This window comes from Cynoglossus semilaevis, chromosome 17 (genome assembly GCF_000523025.1).
Source record: "Cynoglossus semilaevis isolate Cse_v1.0 chromosome 17, Cse_v1.0, whole genome shotgun sequence".
NCBI classification, from domain to species: Eukaryota; Metazoa; Chordata; class Actinopteri; order Pleuronectiformes; family Cynoglossidae; genus Cynoglossus; species Cynoglossus semilaevis.
The window spans coordinates 14084763-14105315 of NC_024323.1; the positions used below are offsets into that span (position 1 = coordinate 14084763).

At 41.3% G+C, this 20553-nt stretch overlaps 3 protein-coding genes across 3 annotated transcripts in view; all 3 read right to left on the bottom strand.

Annotated features, from left to right (window-relative positions):
- The window catches only part of LOC103393550 (oxysterol-binding protein-related protein 7-like), a 14181-nt gene extending 6786 nt beyond the window's left edge, over nt 1-7395 (bottom strand). Inside the window, exons 1-7 of the mRNA XM_008330551.3 lie at nt 7379-7395; nt 6629-6785; nt 1409-1626; nt 835-978; nt 677-730; nt 476-589; nt 226-393 (exon numbers count right to left, since the gene is read on the bottom strand). Of these exons, the coding sequence (XP_008328773.1) occupies nt 226-393; nt 476-589; nt 677-730; nt 835-978; nt 1409-1573 (645 nt within the window). The 5' untranslated portion in view covers nt 1574-1626; nt 6629-6785; nt 7379-7395. The remainder of the gene's footprint in view (nt 1-225; nt 394-475; nt 590-676; nt 731-834; nt 979-1408; nt 1627-6628; nt 6786-7378) is intronic.
- A 1563-nt stretch (nt 7396-8958) lies between these two features.
- ube2z (ubiquitin-conjugating enzyme E2Z) lies at nt 8959-13543 on the bottom strand. The gene is made up of 8 exons (XM_008330549.3): nt 13439-13543; nt 12632-13335; nt 12051-12123; nt 11273-11460; nt 10978-11089; nt 10595-10707; nt 10143-10233; nt 8959-9836 (listed from the first exon to the last, which is right to left on the bottom strand). The coding sequence occupies exons 2-8, from the start codon at nt 13054-13056 to the stop codon at nt 9633-9635; spliced, it is 1206 nt and encodes a 401-aa protein (XP_008328771.1). The 5' UTR covers nt 13057-13335; nt 13439-13543; the 3' UTR covers nt 8959-9632.
- Nucleotides 13544-14700: 1157 nt separating this feature from the next.
- atp5mc1 (ATP synthase membrane subunit c locus 1) lies at nt 14701-18479 on the bottom strand. Its single transcript, XM_008330547.3, has 5 exons — nt 18342-18479; nt 16151-16198; nt 15762-15842; nt 15336-15514; nt 14701-15114 (listed from the first exon to the last, which is right to left on the bottom strand). The coding sequence occupies exons 2-5, from the start codon at nt 16187-16189 to the stop codon at nt 15000-15002; spliced, it is 414 nt and encodes a 137-aa protein (XP_008328769.1). The 5' UTR covers nt 16190-16198; nt 18342-18479; the 3' UTR covers nt 14701-14999.
- Nucleotides 18480-20553: the final 2074 nt, after the last annotated feature.

Below are 20553 nucleotides of genomic sequence, written 5' to 3' on the forward strand. Positions count from 1 at the left end.
AATATATATATATTTAATATATTAAATATATTATAAGTATATTATAATATATTATAAAATATATTTTATTATAAAATTAATATTAAATTTATTTATAATTTATATTAATTAAATTAAAAAATATTAAGTTTTATATTAACATTTTAAATATTTAACAACTACTTCACTACTGCAGCTTCCTGACCAACCCGTGGTCCAACCCGGGGGTCTGTCGCCTTCACTCACCCTCGCTCGGTTCTTCTGGGTGTATGTGACCATGGATGGTAGATTACTCTGACCCATGGAGAGGGCGTGGAGGACGCCGTGATGGACGCTCATGGCCTCGTTTTTCCTGTACAGCCGATGAGCACAGAGCTTGGTCAGCCAGATGTAGAAGATATCGTGGCTTTTGGCCTAAGAAAAAAAACAACAAATAAATGAGAAACTTCATTTCTGACAATCTGTGAACCTGTGCTCAGCGCAGCCTTTATTCTACCTTCAGGTGGTAGAGATTGTCTCCAGCGTCCAGGTCGATGCGTTTGGACTTCTTGTTGATGGACATCACGGCCAGGCTGACGTCCAGAGAACCGTGAAGTTTCCCTCTCTGGATCTGAAACAACAGCAGAGGTTCTGTTACTCCTCGTGTTTTTGGTCCGAGTGGAAATATTTCAGGGACTCGATCCTGACGCTCGCTTACGTCCTGCTGCGCTTTGGAGTACTTCAGAATTCCTTTCTCCAGAATGAAGTATCTCTGAAGAGAGGGAGAAAAAAAAAAACAAAAAAAAACATCATTAGTCAGGAAGTTTGAAATAATAAAAAAAAAAGATTTGAAGATTTGGAAACAGATGCTCTCACCTTGTGCCAGCCCTTCATCGGATACTTCCTCCTCTTCATCAGGTAGCCTTCACAGATCCCTGGGATGGTGAGGTCCAGAGTGGAGCCTGGAGCAGAAATCATCTCCAGATGCTGCAGGTCTTCGATCACCTCCCAGTTACGAGACTGGAAAATTCAAAAAGATTTGGAAGTTTTATTTTTTTTTTTTGCACATCAAGGAAACACAATTTACAAATGAATGAGCTGGAATTCAAAGACAAATATTTCACAGGATTAAAAACATTTAGGAAAATGTTCAGAAATGTCTCAAATAAAATAAGGGAAAAACAGTTGTTAATGACTTAAAATAGTTCTTTAAAAAAAAAATCACAATTATAGGAACAAAGAAACAGGAAATAAACTGCAAAACATTTTATTTTGAAAACAAAAAACAAAAGAGCTATAAAAAATTAAATATATAAATCTTATATTCTATTTTATTTTGAAAACAAAAAACAAAAGACCACAAAGAAACAAAGGTAAGCTATAAAAAATTAAATATATAATCTTATACTCTAAATATATATCAACACATCAGATGTTGGCTGAAACTCACCTGCTTTGAGTGTTTGGAGGAGCCGGTGCTGCTGTTGCGTGAGTGGCTGGGTTTGAACGTGCTGGCCGGCGATCTGTCCAGGCTCATCAACGATTGGCTGCTGCTCAGGGGCAGCGGACACACCTGGGGGTCCATGGGGGTCACGTAGTGAGGAAATCGCTGCATGGAATCGGAGTTAATTCAGGGCAGAACTTGTCTCATGGCAAAGTACGACGACACTGCACAGATGGACGAGAGACAGAGAGGAGGGGGGAGAGAGGGAGATAGTTCTAAGTCAACCACAGTGAAAAGACAAAGTAGCAGCAGTGACTAAGAATAAAACCTGAAACCTTTCTACCAGCAAACACAATGGGCATGATAATCCTGATGGTGGACGATGATGTCATCGGGCATTTTTGTTAATTATATATAATATGAACTTGAATGAGACACACCCGCTTTTGAAGAACTTAAGGATCAAAGTCTTCCTTGTTGTTAACTGATCCACTGGCAGTCGTTTACATCAATTAAAAATATAAATTTATTTAATAAAAAAGGATGAAAACACTTCCTACTCAGGACTCTGGGGGTCGTTGTTTCACCTACGAGTGTGAGGTGGAATGGGAAGCAAACTTAAAAACAAAACAACAGTCGTCGTCACATGTTGAGATTTTTCGTGACTACGTTTCAACAGGAAAAAACAGGCGCAGCGCCAGCACAGTACACTGTGTACAGGTTGGACAAGATACAGTACATGTGACTGCATCACCTGACCGTTCTTAAAGCGACAGTGACACGAATAAACCACAACATCATCCAGACGACGCTTCTGTACCACAGGGAAACTAGAAAGTTTTACACCCGACTTCGGTCAGGCTGCTGACGACGAATCGTTTTCCTCAAATTTATTTCCCATGGAATCTAAGAATCTGATTGGATACACTAGAAATGCGAAACTAAAAGAAGAGCGAACAGAAGAACAGCGGAGCTCGTCTTTCCTCTGTCGTTGTCCATAAATAAAATGTCAACTCAGACACTAACAAAAGTGAACGAGGCAGAGAGACAACGACGGACTGAAACTGGTCCACAAACCACCCATTGAATATCAAGTTGTCCTTCCTGCTCCTCTTGAAAATAAAGTTTTAAACCAACACAACCCCCCCCTCCCTCCCCCTTCTCTCTCCCCCTACTCCTCTCCCATCAACTGTTGTCAGCCCTTTTGTCAGTGAGCAGAGAGGAAGACGTGTCGTCTGTTGACATTCCAGTCAGAGGATGGAGAAACCAGAGCAGGTTCTGAAGGAGGTCATTACCACATCACCACATATCTGATGCTCACAGAGTATTTACAGTATGAATACCACGGTCAGTCAGGCTGTGACCTGGTGTCAAAGGTCATCCTCTAGAATTCTGCAGAGAAGGAATTCTCTGATCTGAGGGAGAAAAAAAATCAGTGCCACGCTCTCATCCCAGTGTTAGAAACCAAAGAGATTCAGGAGGCGGTGATTTTGACCAGACACAAAACACAAACCACCATAAAAATTATAACTTCACAACAACACGATCCTGCCCTGCAAAATAACTTTAAAATATATTACATTTTTAAAAATAGATTTTCTAAAATATTCGCAGAAGCCAAAAGTCTAAAACAGGAAGAAAACTGAGGCTAAATTAAATATTTTGACAAACTTTTAAAACGTTTTTTTAAGGTTCAAATATCAATGAGTATTAATTACTGTTTACAACTGAATGTACGATGTCTCACCCAGGTGTCTCTGCAAAGTTCCCCCTCACCTCCAGAAGACGTTTTCCCTCGGAAGAAGTTTGAAGTTTTGTTTAAATATCCTTTTTTTAAATTAGCAAAAAAAAAAAAAAAAAATTTTTAAATAAAATAAAGACACCACAGATGGTCCTGTGGTTCAGTTCCTTCAGCGTCGGTGTCTCTTCTGTAAACCTGTCCTCAGCTCTGGCTCCTACACTGAGACTGACGCCACGCCTGAGCCACCATGTACTCAACAGACAACTGCATATCAATGGCGTCGGTATCTGGGCGGAGCCTAACATAAAAAAGCAATACTGCCACCACCTGGTCAAACAGGCCTGCACTCCTGTCAATAATGGAGAGACTGAACTTCGACAGAAATGAACAACATGCAACGTCAGACTCCGTGAGCGACATCAACACCGACACCGACAATCCAAGATGGCTGCTGCTAACGTAGCATTTAAGAAACAGAACATTTCAGAGACACAGAAACATGTCGTACTTTAGGTCCAAATGCTGACTCATCATCAGCACCATCATCGGTCCAAGGATGATGGGAACTTTAGGCGACAACATTCCCTGCATGCTTTGCAATGTCACGTCACCACGCGCTCGTGACAAACATTAGAACACGCAACGAGAAGCTACGAACTTTCTGTGGTTTATCCAACAGTTCAAATTAGGAAAAAATAAAAAATTCAACAAGTTCGTGTGCGTGTTTTTTTGCTTAACGTTTTATTCTGAAAAATCTCTCTACTTCCTGTGTCAACTGTCGGTTCATTTTTCACATTTCACGCATCGTGCACCTGAATCACAGTCATCCCCACACGGAAAAACAACAAGTATGGGTGTATACCGCGCTCTAACTTCACACCCGAGTGGCGTTCCAGCCGGTTCTGTGCAGATAACATCACGGCGACAACATTCCCTGCATGCTTTGCACCACACGCTTGTGACATACATTAGAACACGCAACGAGAAGCTACGAACTTTCTGTGGTTTATCCAACAGTTCAAATTAGGAAAAAATAAAAATAAAAAAATTCAACAAGTTCGTGTGTGTGTGTGTTTTTTTGCTTATCGTTTTATTCTGAAAAATCCATCTCTACTTCCTGTGTCAACTGTCGGTTCATTTTTCACATTTCACGCATCGTGGACCTGAATCACAGTCATCCCCACACGGAAAAACAACAAGTATGGGTGTATACCGCGCTCTAACTTCACACCCGAGTGGCGTTCCAGCCGGTTCTGTGCAGATACCCTCCCATTAAATCACCTTACATGGACAGAAGATGGACATCACAGACTGTACATAAGAAGTGGCGCCACCTGTTGTTGCAGTAACTTAGAAGAAAAACAGATATTTTAAAATGCTTTTAACATGAATTATGTCAATGATGCAACAGTGAAAAAAAAAAGTTCACGATTGTCTCCTACAGAAAATCTAAAACTATAAACGTCACAGTCGACTTGAACATTTGACTTTCCTTAAAAATGTTATCTTTACCTTTTAATTATAATGTTTTTATCAACTGTGTTCAGGTAGAACTAAATATCTCAGTGAGCTTTAATAAAAGGAAGAGTTTTTTGTTGTTGTTCATAATTACAGCAGCATTACCGCGGCTGCGGTGACACCATCGATTCATCAAGTCAGAAAAAAAACAATACGGGGAAAATGAAAGGATGAGGACGGCGACCACGGAGGTCAGAAAGGAACGCACTTCTCTGATAATGACACGTTTGAAGCACAGATCCGTACAGAGGAGAGATGAGGGTTTTCACTTGTCGTTGGTGGCCGTCGCAGACATGTGGTACACATGGCTCACTTGATCTGAAGACCAGTGAGAGTGTCATCTTTTATGGCCCACAGCCCACACATTGGGACACAGCTACTTTGTGTTCGAACACAAGAATGAACAGAAATTCTTCAGCTCTATGAAGAGTTAAGATTTACTCTAAAATCCTGAATTATTGATTTGAAATTCTAGCCAGAACAAGTGAGTGACTCCATCACTCTGGCATACAGGGGAAGAAAAGAATTCCGGATTCCTGAAATGCAACATTTTCAAAAACAAAAAAGTCAACGAGTTAACGACGGGTGTCAGCGAGATTATCTGATGACGTCAACAAACAGAACCACATGACGGACAGACGTTTAGCACAGCCTGAGCTAGCCTGAGCTAACAGAGTAGACGTCCAGACACAACAAAGTGTCATAACTTTATTTTTTTGTTTTTTAAAGACCTAACATCACGATAACAAGATAAGTCGTTAGCGTTGATGATGAAGACACAGCGACAGAGATCCACACTGAGATTTACAGGAAACTCTGCCAAGAACAACACGTACTACAAAAGCAAACGTGTGTGTGATGTCCCATACACAGGACCCGGACCTGAACAGACCGGTTCAGCTCCAGATCCTTCTGACAGGAATGTTCCGGAGCCACATGCTCAGGCTGTTTGTCGACACGTGACATCGGCAGAACTGGATATTTTGTCTGTGACTTCCTAGAAATCAAATCCCTGTGTGACAGTTTGGACTAAAGGTGGTTTCAGTGATGGATCAGTGATGGATCAGTGATGGATCGGTTGATCAATAACTGATTATTGATCAACTGGGTTTTGAAAAAAACGAATGTTTTCTGTCCTTAAAATTACAGTCACACAGTAACATCCTACAGGTTCAAATCATTTTATAAAAATAAATATTACCATCGAAGCATAAACAAAGTAATGCCCCATGGTCAGGTTACTAGCAGCAAACTACCATGACTAGACTATAACTAGTAGTTTCACACGATAGAAAACATAGAATTAATTGCAAAAAGATGAGTATTTATTTGATTTTATTTTTATTTGAGCCCACATTTCAAAACAAATGTAATTATCGTTACATATAGAGAAAAAAATCACTGATTTCTTTTAATTAAAGTGAGAGATAGTAAAAAAAAAAAGGCTCAAATTATTTAGCTTTGATTTGTGCTAAAAAGAAATGGAGGCCAAATTCAATTTTACCCCGGATGTGAACTGCTTAACCTCACGTTTGATTCGTTTGTAAAACGAACTAAAAGAGAGGTTTTTGATTCCGCAGAAAAGTTCTTCTGTGAATTTACTGGTTTAAGAATAGTTTAAACATTTAAAAGATATGAAAATTAGCTGTGTGTGTGTGAGTCTGAGCGCGGGCCGAAGTTTGTTTTTTAATTACTAAATGTTTACGTTTTGACAGGAAACAAATGTGACGTTGAACCGAGTTGAACTAAAAACATTTCTAAATGTTAAATACAAATAAAACACCGTGTTTTTGTTGTTGTTACTGTTACGTTTGTGGCTATGCTTCAGCAAACGCACGGATTTCGACCTGACAAAGAAAAGAAACTTCCCTCAAACTTCCCCGACTTTTGTTTCGACTTTTGTTGAAACTAAATATAACAGCACATGTTTTACAGGAACACGAAGAAGAAGAAGAGGAAGAACTTACCTGTGAAGATCCTGTTCTCTGCGCAGATCCGCACCTGGAGCTGCTGCACTAATGGGATGAACCGAGCCGAGCCGAGCCGAGTAGAGCCGAAGGAACACGAGTCGAGCCGAGCCCAGCCTGGAGGAAACCAATCCAGACGAACGGATGGGGAAACGTGCTGCGTCAGATAAACAGGTGCATTATGGGAATGTTTTTTTGTTTGGTTTTTTTTTAAAACTTTTTTTCCACTAAAACATAAAGAAAAAAAAACACAATTTAAATCAAATATAAATAGATTTCATTGTCTTAGTTTTTAGTTTTCTATAACAACGTAGAAAAACAAAAACACGACATAAACAGTCAGTTACGTAACTTTAAATCAAACCCAACCCAAAGTAAACAAAGAGACTTAATTAAATAAATATGTAATTGATATAATGATCGCAATTTATTATTTTGTTTTATGATTAAATTCCCAAGTCACTATTTCCACTTGAATCAAGGTCTCAACCTGCTGTATCCAAATGTGTGCTATATTAGCTACAGGAAGAAGACTTTTCATAATAAAAGACAGACTTTGTCTAAAAGCTAAATCATAAATCAGAACAGAAGTTTATATATATTATATTATATATATATAAAATGCCACTAATTATTTATTGTACTGTTTCCTTGTGAAAACACCTGTGTATATGAGCACAGAAGAAAAACGAGGTGCAGCCTGATGAATAAGTGACAGTCAGGAGCATCAGTGATTGGTTGGTGAGTCACCTCTCAGTCCGGAGGATTCCTGAGCTGGGAGTGGATGAGACGGGGCTATGGCACCAGGCTGTGGAACAGGAACCGTGCTCCTCTGTACATGGTAGAAATGTCTCCACCTGGTGGACAAAGTCGAATAAGTTGGCTGAATTACCGTAGACATCAGGTGCTTTTTTTGGACAATAGTAGTGAACAGACGAAAACATGTGGAGGGAGAACTGAACGTCTGTGATTGGACGAGGCTCTACAGCAGGATCCAATCACAGACATGTGGAGGGAGAACTGAACGTCTGTGTTTGGACGAGGATCCTGCTGTAGATCCTCGTCCAATCACAGCTCGTCATCAGCACAACGTCGATAAAAGAAGCCATTGAAATCACTGTTGTCCGTTTCAGAATTGATTTGTTTATTTTCAACAAAAATAAACTACCATTTTGACATCCTTATGTTCTGACTCAAAACTATGCAGGGAAAAAAAAACACATTTCCCTTCTGTACATGCACACGCAGCGTTATTTCAGGTCCATATTCAGACCAGATCCCATTGGAGTTTTTCTTTTTTTTTTTAAGCCCTCAGACCTGCGTACAGCTAATAGCATTAGGTTTGATTTTTTTTGCATGATGCTGAAAAAAAAGCTACAAAAATAAGTTTTTGATATGGAAATGGAGAAATACAGGTCAGCTTCACATCTGCTCAGTCACTTAGCGACAGCTGCGTCAGGCGTGGTTACAGCAGAATGCTGAGGAGGTCGGAGGTCAGAGGTCAGAGGTGGTCTCACTCTGATCAGAGGAGACGCAGCAGGTGAAACCTTCCATCCATGTCTCCTACCTCATCTCTTCACACTGAAAAATTCCTGCTCTGATGAAAAACACATTTTCAAGACAGGGAATAAAGACGGTGATCAGGACAAGATGACGTTTTATTTTTCTTGCTTTCTTTTTTTTTTTTTTCCCCAGAGTGACTTCATGTCTTATAAGGACCAACTTCCACCCTTTTTCTTGCTTTCTTCTTCCTACACGTACACGTTTAACTACACAAGTGACAGCAGTCATTCATCGTCTCTCTCTCTCTCTCTCTCTTTCTTCCATTGGTTGAAACACAAACCTGTTTTTCTCCCATGTCTTATGACAAATCACAAACACCGTTAAATGTATTCACTACTACTTGAATATTTGTACTGTAGCTGGGGGGGGGGGGGGGTGTTGGGGACACAGGTGCCACTACATGATACCACCACACAGGTAGGGGGAGCTGGAGAAGAGAATGAGGAACAGAAAACAGGTGGAAAAGAGAGTAAATGAACTGAATATCATCAATTTGGTGCCATAGGCGAAATTATGGTTTGGCGCCCTCTATTGTCCATTTTGCGTTTTTAACAGCATTGCCCCTTCCAGCAGATGGCACCCTAAGCGACCACAAACCCTTAAAAAAAAAAAAAAAAAAGGATTATAAACGTTTGAATGCTTTCTGACACGATCTGAAAATAAGAGCCAGGATGTGGGGGCTACAGTTAGTGGATTAACATCCGGGGCGCTGTCTGTGACGGGACGGTGGTGGAGGGTCATCAACAGACAACAATGACTCGCTAAAAAAAAAAAAAAAAAAGGATTATAAACGTTTGAATGCTTTCTGACACGATCTGAAAATAAGAGCCCCTCGAAGTAAACGTCGACTGGTGTACGATGGAGATGTAGCAGCGGAGGAAGAGTTGTAGATTAGAAAGGAGCAGCCGCTCCAACTTGAGTCTCATCAGAAGTGAAGCTGTTGGGGAGAGAGAGAGAGAGAGAGAGAGCGCTGACGGAGGTGGAAGAAAAGGAAAGGAGGAGAACCGTCGCTCCAACTCCACGCCGCTTCTGTGTACGTTTTCAAATCTGACCAGAAAGAAAGTTTGAAACTTGAGAAAGTTTCCAAAAGGAGCAAACACGTGGAGAGCAGTTCTTTTGTGAACCTCTAGGTGGCTTTACGGCTGCATCGCTTCCACATCGAGAACAGCAGCGCTCGCCGAAATCTATCCAACGTCCATGAAAACCGCTTCTTCTTAAGAACGACTGCTCTCTTCAGCTGTGACGCCCCCTGGTGCCAAGAGACCAGCTGTGACACCAGGATAAAGGGTGAGACTGACGCCTGCTCTCACTGGACAGCCTCAGACTGAGGAGTTACTTATTTTTTTCTCATTGTTTTATTTTTCTCTTTTTTTCCCCCTTGCTCCGCTGCATACTAATAAAACAAACCCCTCAACCTTCAGTTCTGGACTTGGTCTTGTGTTCAGGATCCAGACTCTGGGCTGGGAGCTGCTTCCCAGCCCTGACTGTCAGGGTCCGTCCCCGAGGAGCTGGTGTCTGACTCTGAGTCTTCGTCATTGTTGGCGTCCTCTGCCAGGTTCTTCTCCCTTATTTTCCTGTGGGTCTCTCTGAGGCGGGCCAGCAGAGCGTGGTAGTCGAAATAACCCCGCTTCTCACCAAAGGGGTCCTGGGTCAGGGGGTGGGGGGAGGATAGAAGATTAAAAACCAATACTGAGGTGAGAATTACTGAAGTTACTGCAGTAGAAGCACTGAGACACCATTTTGTACAAAAGCCTTACACAGACATTTTCTTTTTCTGGCACATAAAACAATCTAGAAAATCAAAATACTTTTTTCATATAAAACTGTAGTTAAATTACATAAAAATAATTGCTCGGTATTATTTTTTTTTTGGGTAACATATCATGATATTGTTTGTGTTTGAGTTACTGATGTATGATTGAGTTAGTTAAAGGAGAGTTCGTCCACTCACCTGCATTTTCTGTCCCTCCAGATGGAATCTCTCTTTGCAAACTCCCTCGTAGAAATCGTAATATTCAAGGAAGGATTTTTCCATCACGCTCCTAGGAAAACACAAGTGGTCAGAAAAAGAATATTAGAGAGAAAATCGTATCCAGAAAATAATTTTTTTTGTTAATGACATGGAGTCATTACTACATAATCCAGCAGAGGGCAGTCGACGTGTAAGACATGGAGTGTTTGGTGTGGAACAAGCTCTGTGTAACATACATGGAGTGTTTGGTGTGGAACAAGCTCAGGCTAATATAATATATTGTTGTAATATATTGGTAATGCATATAGAACGACTTCTTTAATTTAGCCCCAGCTCTGGTGGGTTTTTTGGTACCGCCCCCTGCTGGAGCAAAACAAACAAACAAAAAAAAACGGAACAACAATCAGTTCAGTTCAGTGTTCAAGTCTCACCACAGAGCTTCAGGACAGGAGACCTTTCCTTCCAGCATGTCACACACAGCCACCCTGATGGTCTCATGGCGGATACACTCGTTGTAGTTTTTACTGTCCCCTGGATGATGCTCCTGAGACACACACGACACACACACACACACGATACTGCTGTAGTCGTTTATGTTCACATGTTCAGAGAACAACATTAAAAACTGAACATGATCTACAGCAGTGGTTTTGATACATAATTCTCAAACATGTGGGTTACAGGTTACAGCATCACCACCTCCAGCAGATGGCGCCATATGCAAATATGCAAAGTTTGTGTGATTTCAGAATGAAACTGAAGTACCAGTTGTAGTACTACCCTCATTGTAAACAATCACACACAGACACGGTACCTGTTCAAAGCCAGGCTCGTTGTGGTAGGGATTCTCAGTCATCAGGGACTGGATGGAGATGAGGACGGACGAGATGCTCTGGGCCGGACTCCAAGCTGGACCAGCCCACGTCCTAGAGAAAAATTGCAAAGTGTAATTAATAAAAACTGCAAAACACAGACAGCTGTTAAAAAACTCAGGGTGGGGGGTTGTTTACTGAATACAACACAAAAACACAACAGTTACAAAGTTACAACTGAACTTTGACCTTCCAGGAGCAGAGTAACAGACCAGTAACAGACAACTCCACACTCACCCCAGGATGCTGAGGCACACCTTGCCGTTGCGGTAAAAGTTGGGGTTGAAGCGCACGGTGTTCTGTCCTGTGGTGATGAGCTTGACCCGGGGAGGATGGATGGGGTAGTCGGGGGGGCAGCGGAACAAAAAGAGGAAGAAGCCGCCCTCGTACGGTGTGTCGAACGGCCCCGTGATCAGAGCGTGGATCTGAGGGGAAGAGAGAAGTCACGTCAGAGGACGGTCATGGCCGGGGTTAGTACGTACGTATACGCTGATGACTCCAATATTTATTACACAGATCAAATATTTCCTTGATTATCAGAGTCACTGTGGGGAAATAAACTGAAAGAGTGATTTATTTTGTTTTGTTAAATGGAGTTTAGTGGAGATCTGAAGCAATTACAGCGAACATTTTGATGTGGGGACGGGGTCTACAAAAGAGGAGCACTCTGTGACAAAAACAGTAAGTTACAAATGTTTAACTAAATTGACTAATAAAGACACAAACTCTTCCTTCATTTCTACAACTCCAACTTGACCTTTGACAATGACGTACAGGTGAAGGCAGTGGCTGAAATTCAAGCCGGTGAATCGAGACGCCCGGGTGTGAAGGTGATACTCAGCAGTGTTTTTTTTTTTTTAACAGAGACGTGTGAAGCTATCTTTAAAAAATAGAATCTGGTGGTGGTGTGTCGTGGTTTGGCTGCAGTGAAGTGGAGATGATTCAGTAGTGGGCCGGTCTTTACAGTAGACTGACCGACTGAAAACATGATGGAAAACAACTGTCCTTTTTTTACCTTCGTCATGTCCTGAGGGTCGGGGACCACGAACATTCCTGGTGGAGGTTCCTTGTAGATGGCCATGATGTCCCTGCAGAGACAGACACGTAACACTGTAATACCTGTACTGCAGTTCTTGTACAACAGGGAAAATAAAATTTAATCTGTCAACCCTCAAAGAGTGACACTTTAAGGTTTGAGGAATTATCTATAAATATAATCTGTGTGTTTAGGCCTAAATGTCTGATACTGTCATTCACTGACGCTGGTCATGTGACATTTTAGATTTATTTATTTTTTGTCTACAGATGTTAATCCGACTATTATTCCTGTGTGTCTTTATTTCCAAATACATGTATTAATAAGAAGTGATTCAGATCCTTCCTTGAAATTCGATGACTCACTCCTGTTTTTTACAGTACTGCAGTAGAACTATAATAAAAAAAAACACGAGGAAGCAGTGAATCAAAACAAAAACACGCAGCTGCTTAGTCAATTTCCAGTCAATTCATGAAACTTTCGCTTTTTATTTCCTGGGCGACACGTTCACCGTCTGCTCAGGTGGTCAGTGGAAACTGGTTGACGGATTATTTTATTACCTCTTTATCCTCAGGATACACGGCTGTGAAGCCCTTTCGTTGTCCCAGTCCGAGCTCAGGGTCGGGTCCCAGGTCGTGGGGTATTTCCACGTCATAAGGTTCGCTTCTGCACCCCCGGCCACTCCGAACTCAATGGCGGGTGTGGGTGTGTGAACAGTCGGAGACACGGCTACGACAGGTGGCGTAGTTCCGGGCATGAATGAGGTTCCAAACACGGCAGGAGTGGTGGAAATAGGCGCCACCAGCGCGGTTAGGCCACTGTCCGCGGCGTCCGCGGGCGGAGGAAAGGCCGGACTGGAGGTGGAGGGTACACAGGCAGCCGACGAGCTTCCTTCCGGGTGACAGTTCGCGGCGGTCTGGTGCGGCGGGCTAGCGCTGCCTTGTCCGGTGCCGCCCGGGCCAATGGGACTGCCACTGTCCGCCATGGCCGTGGAGCTAGCGAGCTAAAAGCGCCGCAGCTCACGGAGCTAACTTCACGTTACCTGCGTTGACAGCGGGAGTGCGAGGTTTCTCAGTTCGTTTAGCTCAACGAGTGGCGGAGCAGGGTGGAGGCGAGGCCACAGAACGAGGCTTTTCTTCCCATGACATGGTCGACATTTATTTGAAAGCTCAACCCGATTGGTCCCGGGGGCCGATGAAGGAAGTCTCTAGGTTCCTCCTCTGCCTTCATTCAACTCCGGAAATCTCCATGTCACGGCTGTTGTCTGTGATACGAACAGAACGTTACCACAAAGCAGTGTTTTATACAAACAACAGTCGCATCGGCACAACCACAACACGGCGCAACTTTCGGATCTGATTTCTCACCAGTAAAGTTCCACTTGCGCAAAGAACACGCATCACATCCGTTCACGATTTTCAAAATAAACCTCGCTCCTTTAGCTTCAGGGTCCAGAAATGTGGAATGGCTCAGATATAACCAATAAACTGTATGACATTAACACTAGATTATTATAAAGTATGGATCGTATGGAGATCACTTCACCCAAATATAACCAATAAACTGTATGACATTAAAACTAGATGATTCAAAAGGAGATCATATGGAGATCACTTCGCCCACTGACAAAAAACAACAACCAAAAACAATCGATTACACAATGAAAAGTACGTTTTACACCAAAACCAACAGATTTTCAAAATAAGGTTCCCCTTAAATGACGTCAGAATACAGTTAACCTTAAAAAAGCATAGTTTATAAAGGTTGAGAGTTGGTTTCCACACAGATATATTAACATGAGGCTTATCGTGATTTTAAATATCAGAAATAATCTAAAATAATTTGTCATAAATAACATGTAGACATGAAATTAATTTGTGGACCTTAAAGGGAAGTGTCAAAAATGAATAAGTTACATTTGATGACCAATAGCTGTGCTTAACTTCTGACCCAAAGATTCTGCCCGTGTGGGTTTTGTCAGATATCTTGACCATAACCTTGACCTTCCACCCCCACCCCATCATGTCAGCAGTCACATACCTTAGACTGTGGCAGCCATAGCTTGTTAATTCATAACACGTCCATTCAGACGGGATTTCGCTGTTTTTGGTTGTTGTTTTTTTCTTACCTGCAGTAGCCTTTTATTTTTAATCCTTTACTGCCTTTGATTACGTTTCCTCCCGTATACAGTATATTCGTAAGGTAATTTCCTTTCTCACATAATCTAAAGATCACAGACAGTTTGAAGATGTACTAACAAACAGTGGTAGTGGTGCTGAACTGGACAGTGCAGTCAGACCATGTTGTTAAATTCAAATGGTCTGGATCTTCCAGTGGGGCTGAACTGGACAGTGCAGTCTGACCATGTTATTAAATTCAAATGGTCTGGATCTTCAGAGCTCACAGATTATTATTATTATTTATGATGCCTACAGTTTATTTATTCTTTGGCATTTCACATTATTCTCTCCTAAATATAACCTTTTTTTACCTGATGTAGTTGCAATAACCAGTGAGGAACCAGAACCTGTTTAAAAAAAACAAAAACAAAAAACTACCCATCATTCTCCATAGTGAAGTCCTTTTATGGCACACTGATGCATGGAAACAGATGGAGGTCTGATAACAGTTCAGTTATTTCAACCATTTATTCTGGACAGATTGTTTTTAAAACCATGTAAGGTTTTACATAAATTTTCAGAAAAACAAAAAAAAATAAACGTGTCAGAAAATAAAAATGTAGGACTGGAGGTTTTGCTAACCTCTGATTTTTAATATTTCTTCCTCTTTTTGACTGGAATGGCCCATCTGCTGGCTCAGAGTTCCTGTTCTGAAACCCACCCTCCGGATAGAAGGGAGCGAGGGAGCGGGCGGAGGTGACCGGGATGGAGGGAAGCAGAAGTATAGGGAGTGGTGTTGTTTGTACGTTTACATGGCGAACAAGATGAGGAACGCCACCATCAGACAGAACAGACCCATAGCCTCAGACAGAGCAAACCCCAGAATGGCGTAGGAGAAGAGCTGCTGTTTCAGGGAAGGGTTCCTGTAGAGGGCAGCACAAACATTATATATGCATTAAATCAAAGTTCTTCAAAATATAGTCACCAAGTGACGTCAAAGAGTCCAACTGTATGAATTTTACCATTTTTATGAAAATAAAATCACTGCAATAAACTCAAAATGCAGTGGTCACTTTTACCCATAATCCATTGGGTTATTGTTTGCCAGCAACCAACACAAAAAAGGCTAGTGTGTGTACCTTACCTAGCATAGCCGATGATAAGGCTGCCGAACACTGTTCCGATTCCAGCTCCTGATCCGGCCACGCCCACTGTGGCAGCACCAGCACCAATGAACTTTGCAGCAGTGTCGATGTCCCTGGAGACCGCACTGGTCTGGAAAGAGCGGGACAGGACTACGGACTGGCTCAGAGGCAGCAAGGCCTGGAGGGGAGTGGGGGGCAGGAGGAAAACAGTGAGTTACATGTGCAGCAACATATGTTCCTCTGTCTCAAACAGCACTTTGTAGAACAGTAATACAGATGAATATTAATTTCAATAAATATTAAGGTAATTAATAAAAAAAATCTGTGAATGATCATCAGTGATGCTCTTGTTCTTTTCTCCAGCTTCATGTGAAAACATTTACACTATTGTGTAATTAACTCTCACAGGTGTAATGACAACTGACCTGTTGCTCCACTGTGGCTTCAGGTCTGTTAAACAGGGAGACTGAGACTGGCCGGGCGAGGACTCTGGACCCCCCACGGAGCTGGAAAAGAAAAAGAAAAGAAATTTAAACATTGTTAATCAAATATTTATCACAGATTAGATTCCAGTTTTAAGGTCAGGGTGCGTTAGCATACAAGTGACCACAAGTACCTTCATGACTGAGATGCCCGACATGCTGTGGGGTCAGCTGACTAAATGTGGCTGCCATTCATGGACACACAGTAAATACTGTGCCCTTGAACCCAAACAAGGATGAAGCCACACACTCCACCACCGTGTTAGCGCTCATGTGTTAGCGCTTAGCTCAAAGCTAATTGCCTCACATTCAGGACAGGCCAGCAGACTTACCACAGCAGGAGAAGTGATGAACTTGGCGCAGGCATACATGGCTGGAACCTGGTGTTGAGAAACACACCATGTCAGTACTTCCATACAGACTTTAATAACCACATGAAATGTCTGTTCAGCACATATAAAAGTATTAGGTCCATTAAGAATCTAATGACAATCATTACACTAAAGGAAACATCAGTATTCAAACCTCTGTGACTACACTGTGCTCTAATTATATACTACTGGTAATAAAACATACACAAAATATCACTATTTATTTTCACCACACTCTATTGATATTCTACAGCAACATATTGATCTTTTATTAACGTAGAAAAATGAATGGTGTTCATTTTATTTTTGCTTTTAGTTCTTCTCTAAGCATGTAACAGATGTGTGTTTACTATACTGACAGTTTTACTACAATAAGTTGGTTAAAAAATCAATACATCATGCCTATAGTATTACAGTATATCCCATTATATTGTATCATTTCCTGTATTATGATACGCTTCGTATTGCCAGGATCTTATAGAATACTTTTACAATCTGTATGGATGTGAAAATAAAGAAAAAGTGCAGTCATGGTCAGTAGACTGTAGTTAATTCTGCCAATGCAGGAATAATTTTCTTCACACACACAGGTCAAAGTGCACACAGTGTGTTATCAGTGCCATGTAGCCTAAGTTGAAGTGAAAGTTTGAGTCAAAGTTTCATTCATATTAAAATCATTGCAAAAAATAAAAAAAAATGTTTTGACAACTGAAAAGTACAATATGTGACAAGGGTCAGGCTATCCTGATTTAGAGGGTAGGGGAACAAAAAGGTGACTTCAACTGAAAGATTCAGTTAGAATTAATGACAGCACTTGAAGAAGACAATGATGAGCAGTGAACAGGTGGAAGACGCTGCTAGGGTTAGTGGATGGAGCACAGATCTCAGGGATAGAGGATTAAAAGCCCACAGTTGACCATTGACTTACATTAAGGTCAAACAGACAAATGTACTGAGCTCTGAAAAATCTACTTTTTTTTTTAAACTTTGTGCTCCACTGATCATCATATAAAAAGTGTTTGTCTATTCGTGATTACTGTAAGAGAAAATCATTTATTCAACAAGAATCCAGAATAAAACGATCAGACGGTCAGCTGCAATGATCATTGAGCTCATGCCAGTTAATCCAAATAACAGCCACACACAAAATCATTGAATTAAATGCTCCAACACTGGGAGAAGACGCCATTAGTTATGACAGGACAATGTCTTTCTGCCGTTCTCTCCTTCTACAAGGTGCAACTGTTTAAGGAAGTTATAAAAGCCTGTATTATGATACGCTTCGTATTGCCAGGATCTTATAGAATACTTTTACAATCTGTATGGATGTGAAAATAAAGAAAAAGTGCAGTCATGGTCAGTAGACTGTAGTTAATTCTGCCAATGCAGGAATAATTTTCTTCACACACACACAGGTCAAAGTGCACACAGTGTGTTATCACTGTCACAAAAGACAGTTAGAAACAACAATAGTTCACCGGTCTGAGTACAGATTATTTTACACAAATATCCCACCCATGATAAAATTCGTTTTTTTAGTGTTTGTCAGCGTGGAGTAAATCGAAGCGCCGGGGCTGGAGCTAAGTTGCTAAGCTAGCCGGCTAGCAGCCTTGAAGGTCAAAAATGAACTGCAGATGTCCACCTGAGGCCCAGAGAGTAGACATTGTACATCCCCTGCAACCGCATCTTTTCACCAGAATGTAAATGACATAATAGGGCGCTGTGTGACAACGCTGCTATAGGACAACATGTGTCCTTTCAGCCGCGGAGTGGATGCAGAGCATGAAAGGCCCGAAGGATGTCAGACATTTTACATCCAGCAGCCTATCAACAGAATCCGGCCGCGCGGTGTCCTGTTCATGACCCGCGGCTCGCACAAGCAGACATACAATCACAAATCCAACACTAAATCAACAGGTTATTAAGTTAACCGTCTTGTAAATCAAGAATACAAAGTAGCGCTAACAGCTATAGCCATATTCCCCCAGTCCGAGTCATTGAATGGCCGACCTAGCATATTAGCAATAAAAGCTAACTACCCAAGCTTCTGAAGACAACGCACACACAGGCGAGTAAATGAAAGACAATCCTGCAATAAAACTGTTCATTTTCAAAATAGAAGCGTGTGACATGGAAATGAAACAAACATTACCGCTTAGTTTGGGGTTTCCGAGAGTCCGATATTAGCTGCTTACGCTCACAGCGGCAGTCAATGAGTGTAGAACGAGCCAAACAGTCACCTTGTCATTTATAAGCTGAGCCTCTGCGTCCTAAACGCCCATTGGTTCTCGGGAACTCCTCTTCATAACCATTGGTTCATGGTCACGCCACTCAAAGCCGAACACTGAACAATGATACTTCTGATTGGTCTGTTGCCCTGCGCAGGTGGGACAAGGGAAGTTTCATTAATTCTATTGGACAGTATTACCGGGAACGACGAGTTTACGAAACATGACCCTTCAAAGCACATCCAGTGTCCTATGTAGCCATTGGTTTAGATCTCAGGAAGTCCTGCCCCCGAGAACGTATGAAGTTTGGTTTAGATCTCAGGAAGTCCTGCCCTCGAGAACTAATGTATGAAGCGGAACAGAATTGTCATGACTTTTCTAACCATAAAACACATAATAATGCACATAATATTTAGTTTCAATGCAAGCGGCCATGCCAGTCAGTCTTTTTTGTCTCCTATGTCTTTATAAAGATAATAACTTGGACGTTATTGTTGTCTTAAACAGTGAAAGGCATGTTATCTATATACCATAACATGTAGCCACGGGGGGCACATTTGTAGGTGATTTTGACTCAATGTCAATAAAGAGAACATACAAGAGCTTTAAATACATTTCAAACCACAAAATATCACTCCCTCACCTCCTTGTTGATGCCATTTTTTTTATCAACCATCCAGAAGTCCATGCTGTTGGTCAGATGATGAACAGTTTTGTATACGTGTATAAAAGAGGCAGAATAATAAATAATTTTTCTGAACAGAAATTCATAGCATTCAACACTATTATCTCTTTTAAATCCCTGAATTTAACCCATTACTTGGCTCTCTGACCTCTGAAAGTGTGATCCTGTACTTAACCACTAGCTGCAGGACATGCTTTTCATCCTCTGCACACACCCATGCTTCTCCTTGATGAAAACGTCAGCTAAAATTTTTAAAAAATGCACACATAAATAACTCCAGGCCTTTTTACAGCCTCAGAGGGAAGGAGTCGGTGGCTGATTTACGCTGACTCTGCTGTCGCCTCATTGGCTGCCATCAAAGATGGACCAGCACATAAATATTCATTGTATCTTGTAAAATAAATTATAGATTCTGTTTGGAGAGAAGGGAAAGGAGAGACAGACAGAGTTCAGCTACTACAGCAGAGGGCGCCACAACATTACACCAAGTAAAACATAAAACATTCTTCCTGGCACATATTCACATACATTTCTGGCTATATTTGAATTAATCTTAGCTCTTTATTTGATAACTTTTTAATCCATCTGAATAAACACTTTTGTGTGTTGTTGAGACATTTTTTTAGTTTTCTTGCATTAGTTTTAAAGTTTTGGTTGTCCTATGACAATATGGCAGAAAACTTGAGATTTATCAGTGTCATCAAAGAGTGAAGTGAATTCCAAGGGCATTTTTTCATAGACTTTTTTTTTCTTCATAATCTGCTCTGGTGGTAAAATGAGAAAATGTGTCGTGAATTTCACTCCTCAGCGACTTTGATGCTGTTGGCTGAGCTTCGTCCCATCAGCCACCAGTCTCATTAACAACTGATATAAACATCACACCATTACTTTTCACCACCGTGGTAATGACGCACACTTGAACAATGCTGACGACTGTATATCACTGTACTGTACGTGAGGGTGTGCAGTAAAACAGTACGTGACTTAAAATTTAAAAAATAATAAGTAAATATATTTGTTATATTTTACGTTATTCAGATAAATATAATAGTCTGAATTAAAAAACTTGTCCCTGAGATTTTTTTTCTGTATTTTTGTTCAAACGTTTTGACAGAAGCCACACCTGAACTCCGCATCAGTCAAAGACCAGACTGAGGTCAGAGGTCAAACAGTCCATTGTCAGACTGACACGTCTGTGTAAACAAACTGACCAGGGCTCTAATGTTAATGTGATTCAAATCAACTACAAAAAACAAAAAGGACAATTCCTGAATTTTTATCAGCCCACAGACCAGGACAGACTGACACACACACACACACACACACACACACACTCACAGAGAAACCTCCAGAGACTGCAGTCTTCATTAGTGTTAAGTGCTAATTTGGCCTCTGAATTTATAGGCCAGCAGAGAAGGGAAGCAGACATGAACACACACCAACACACACAC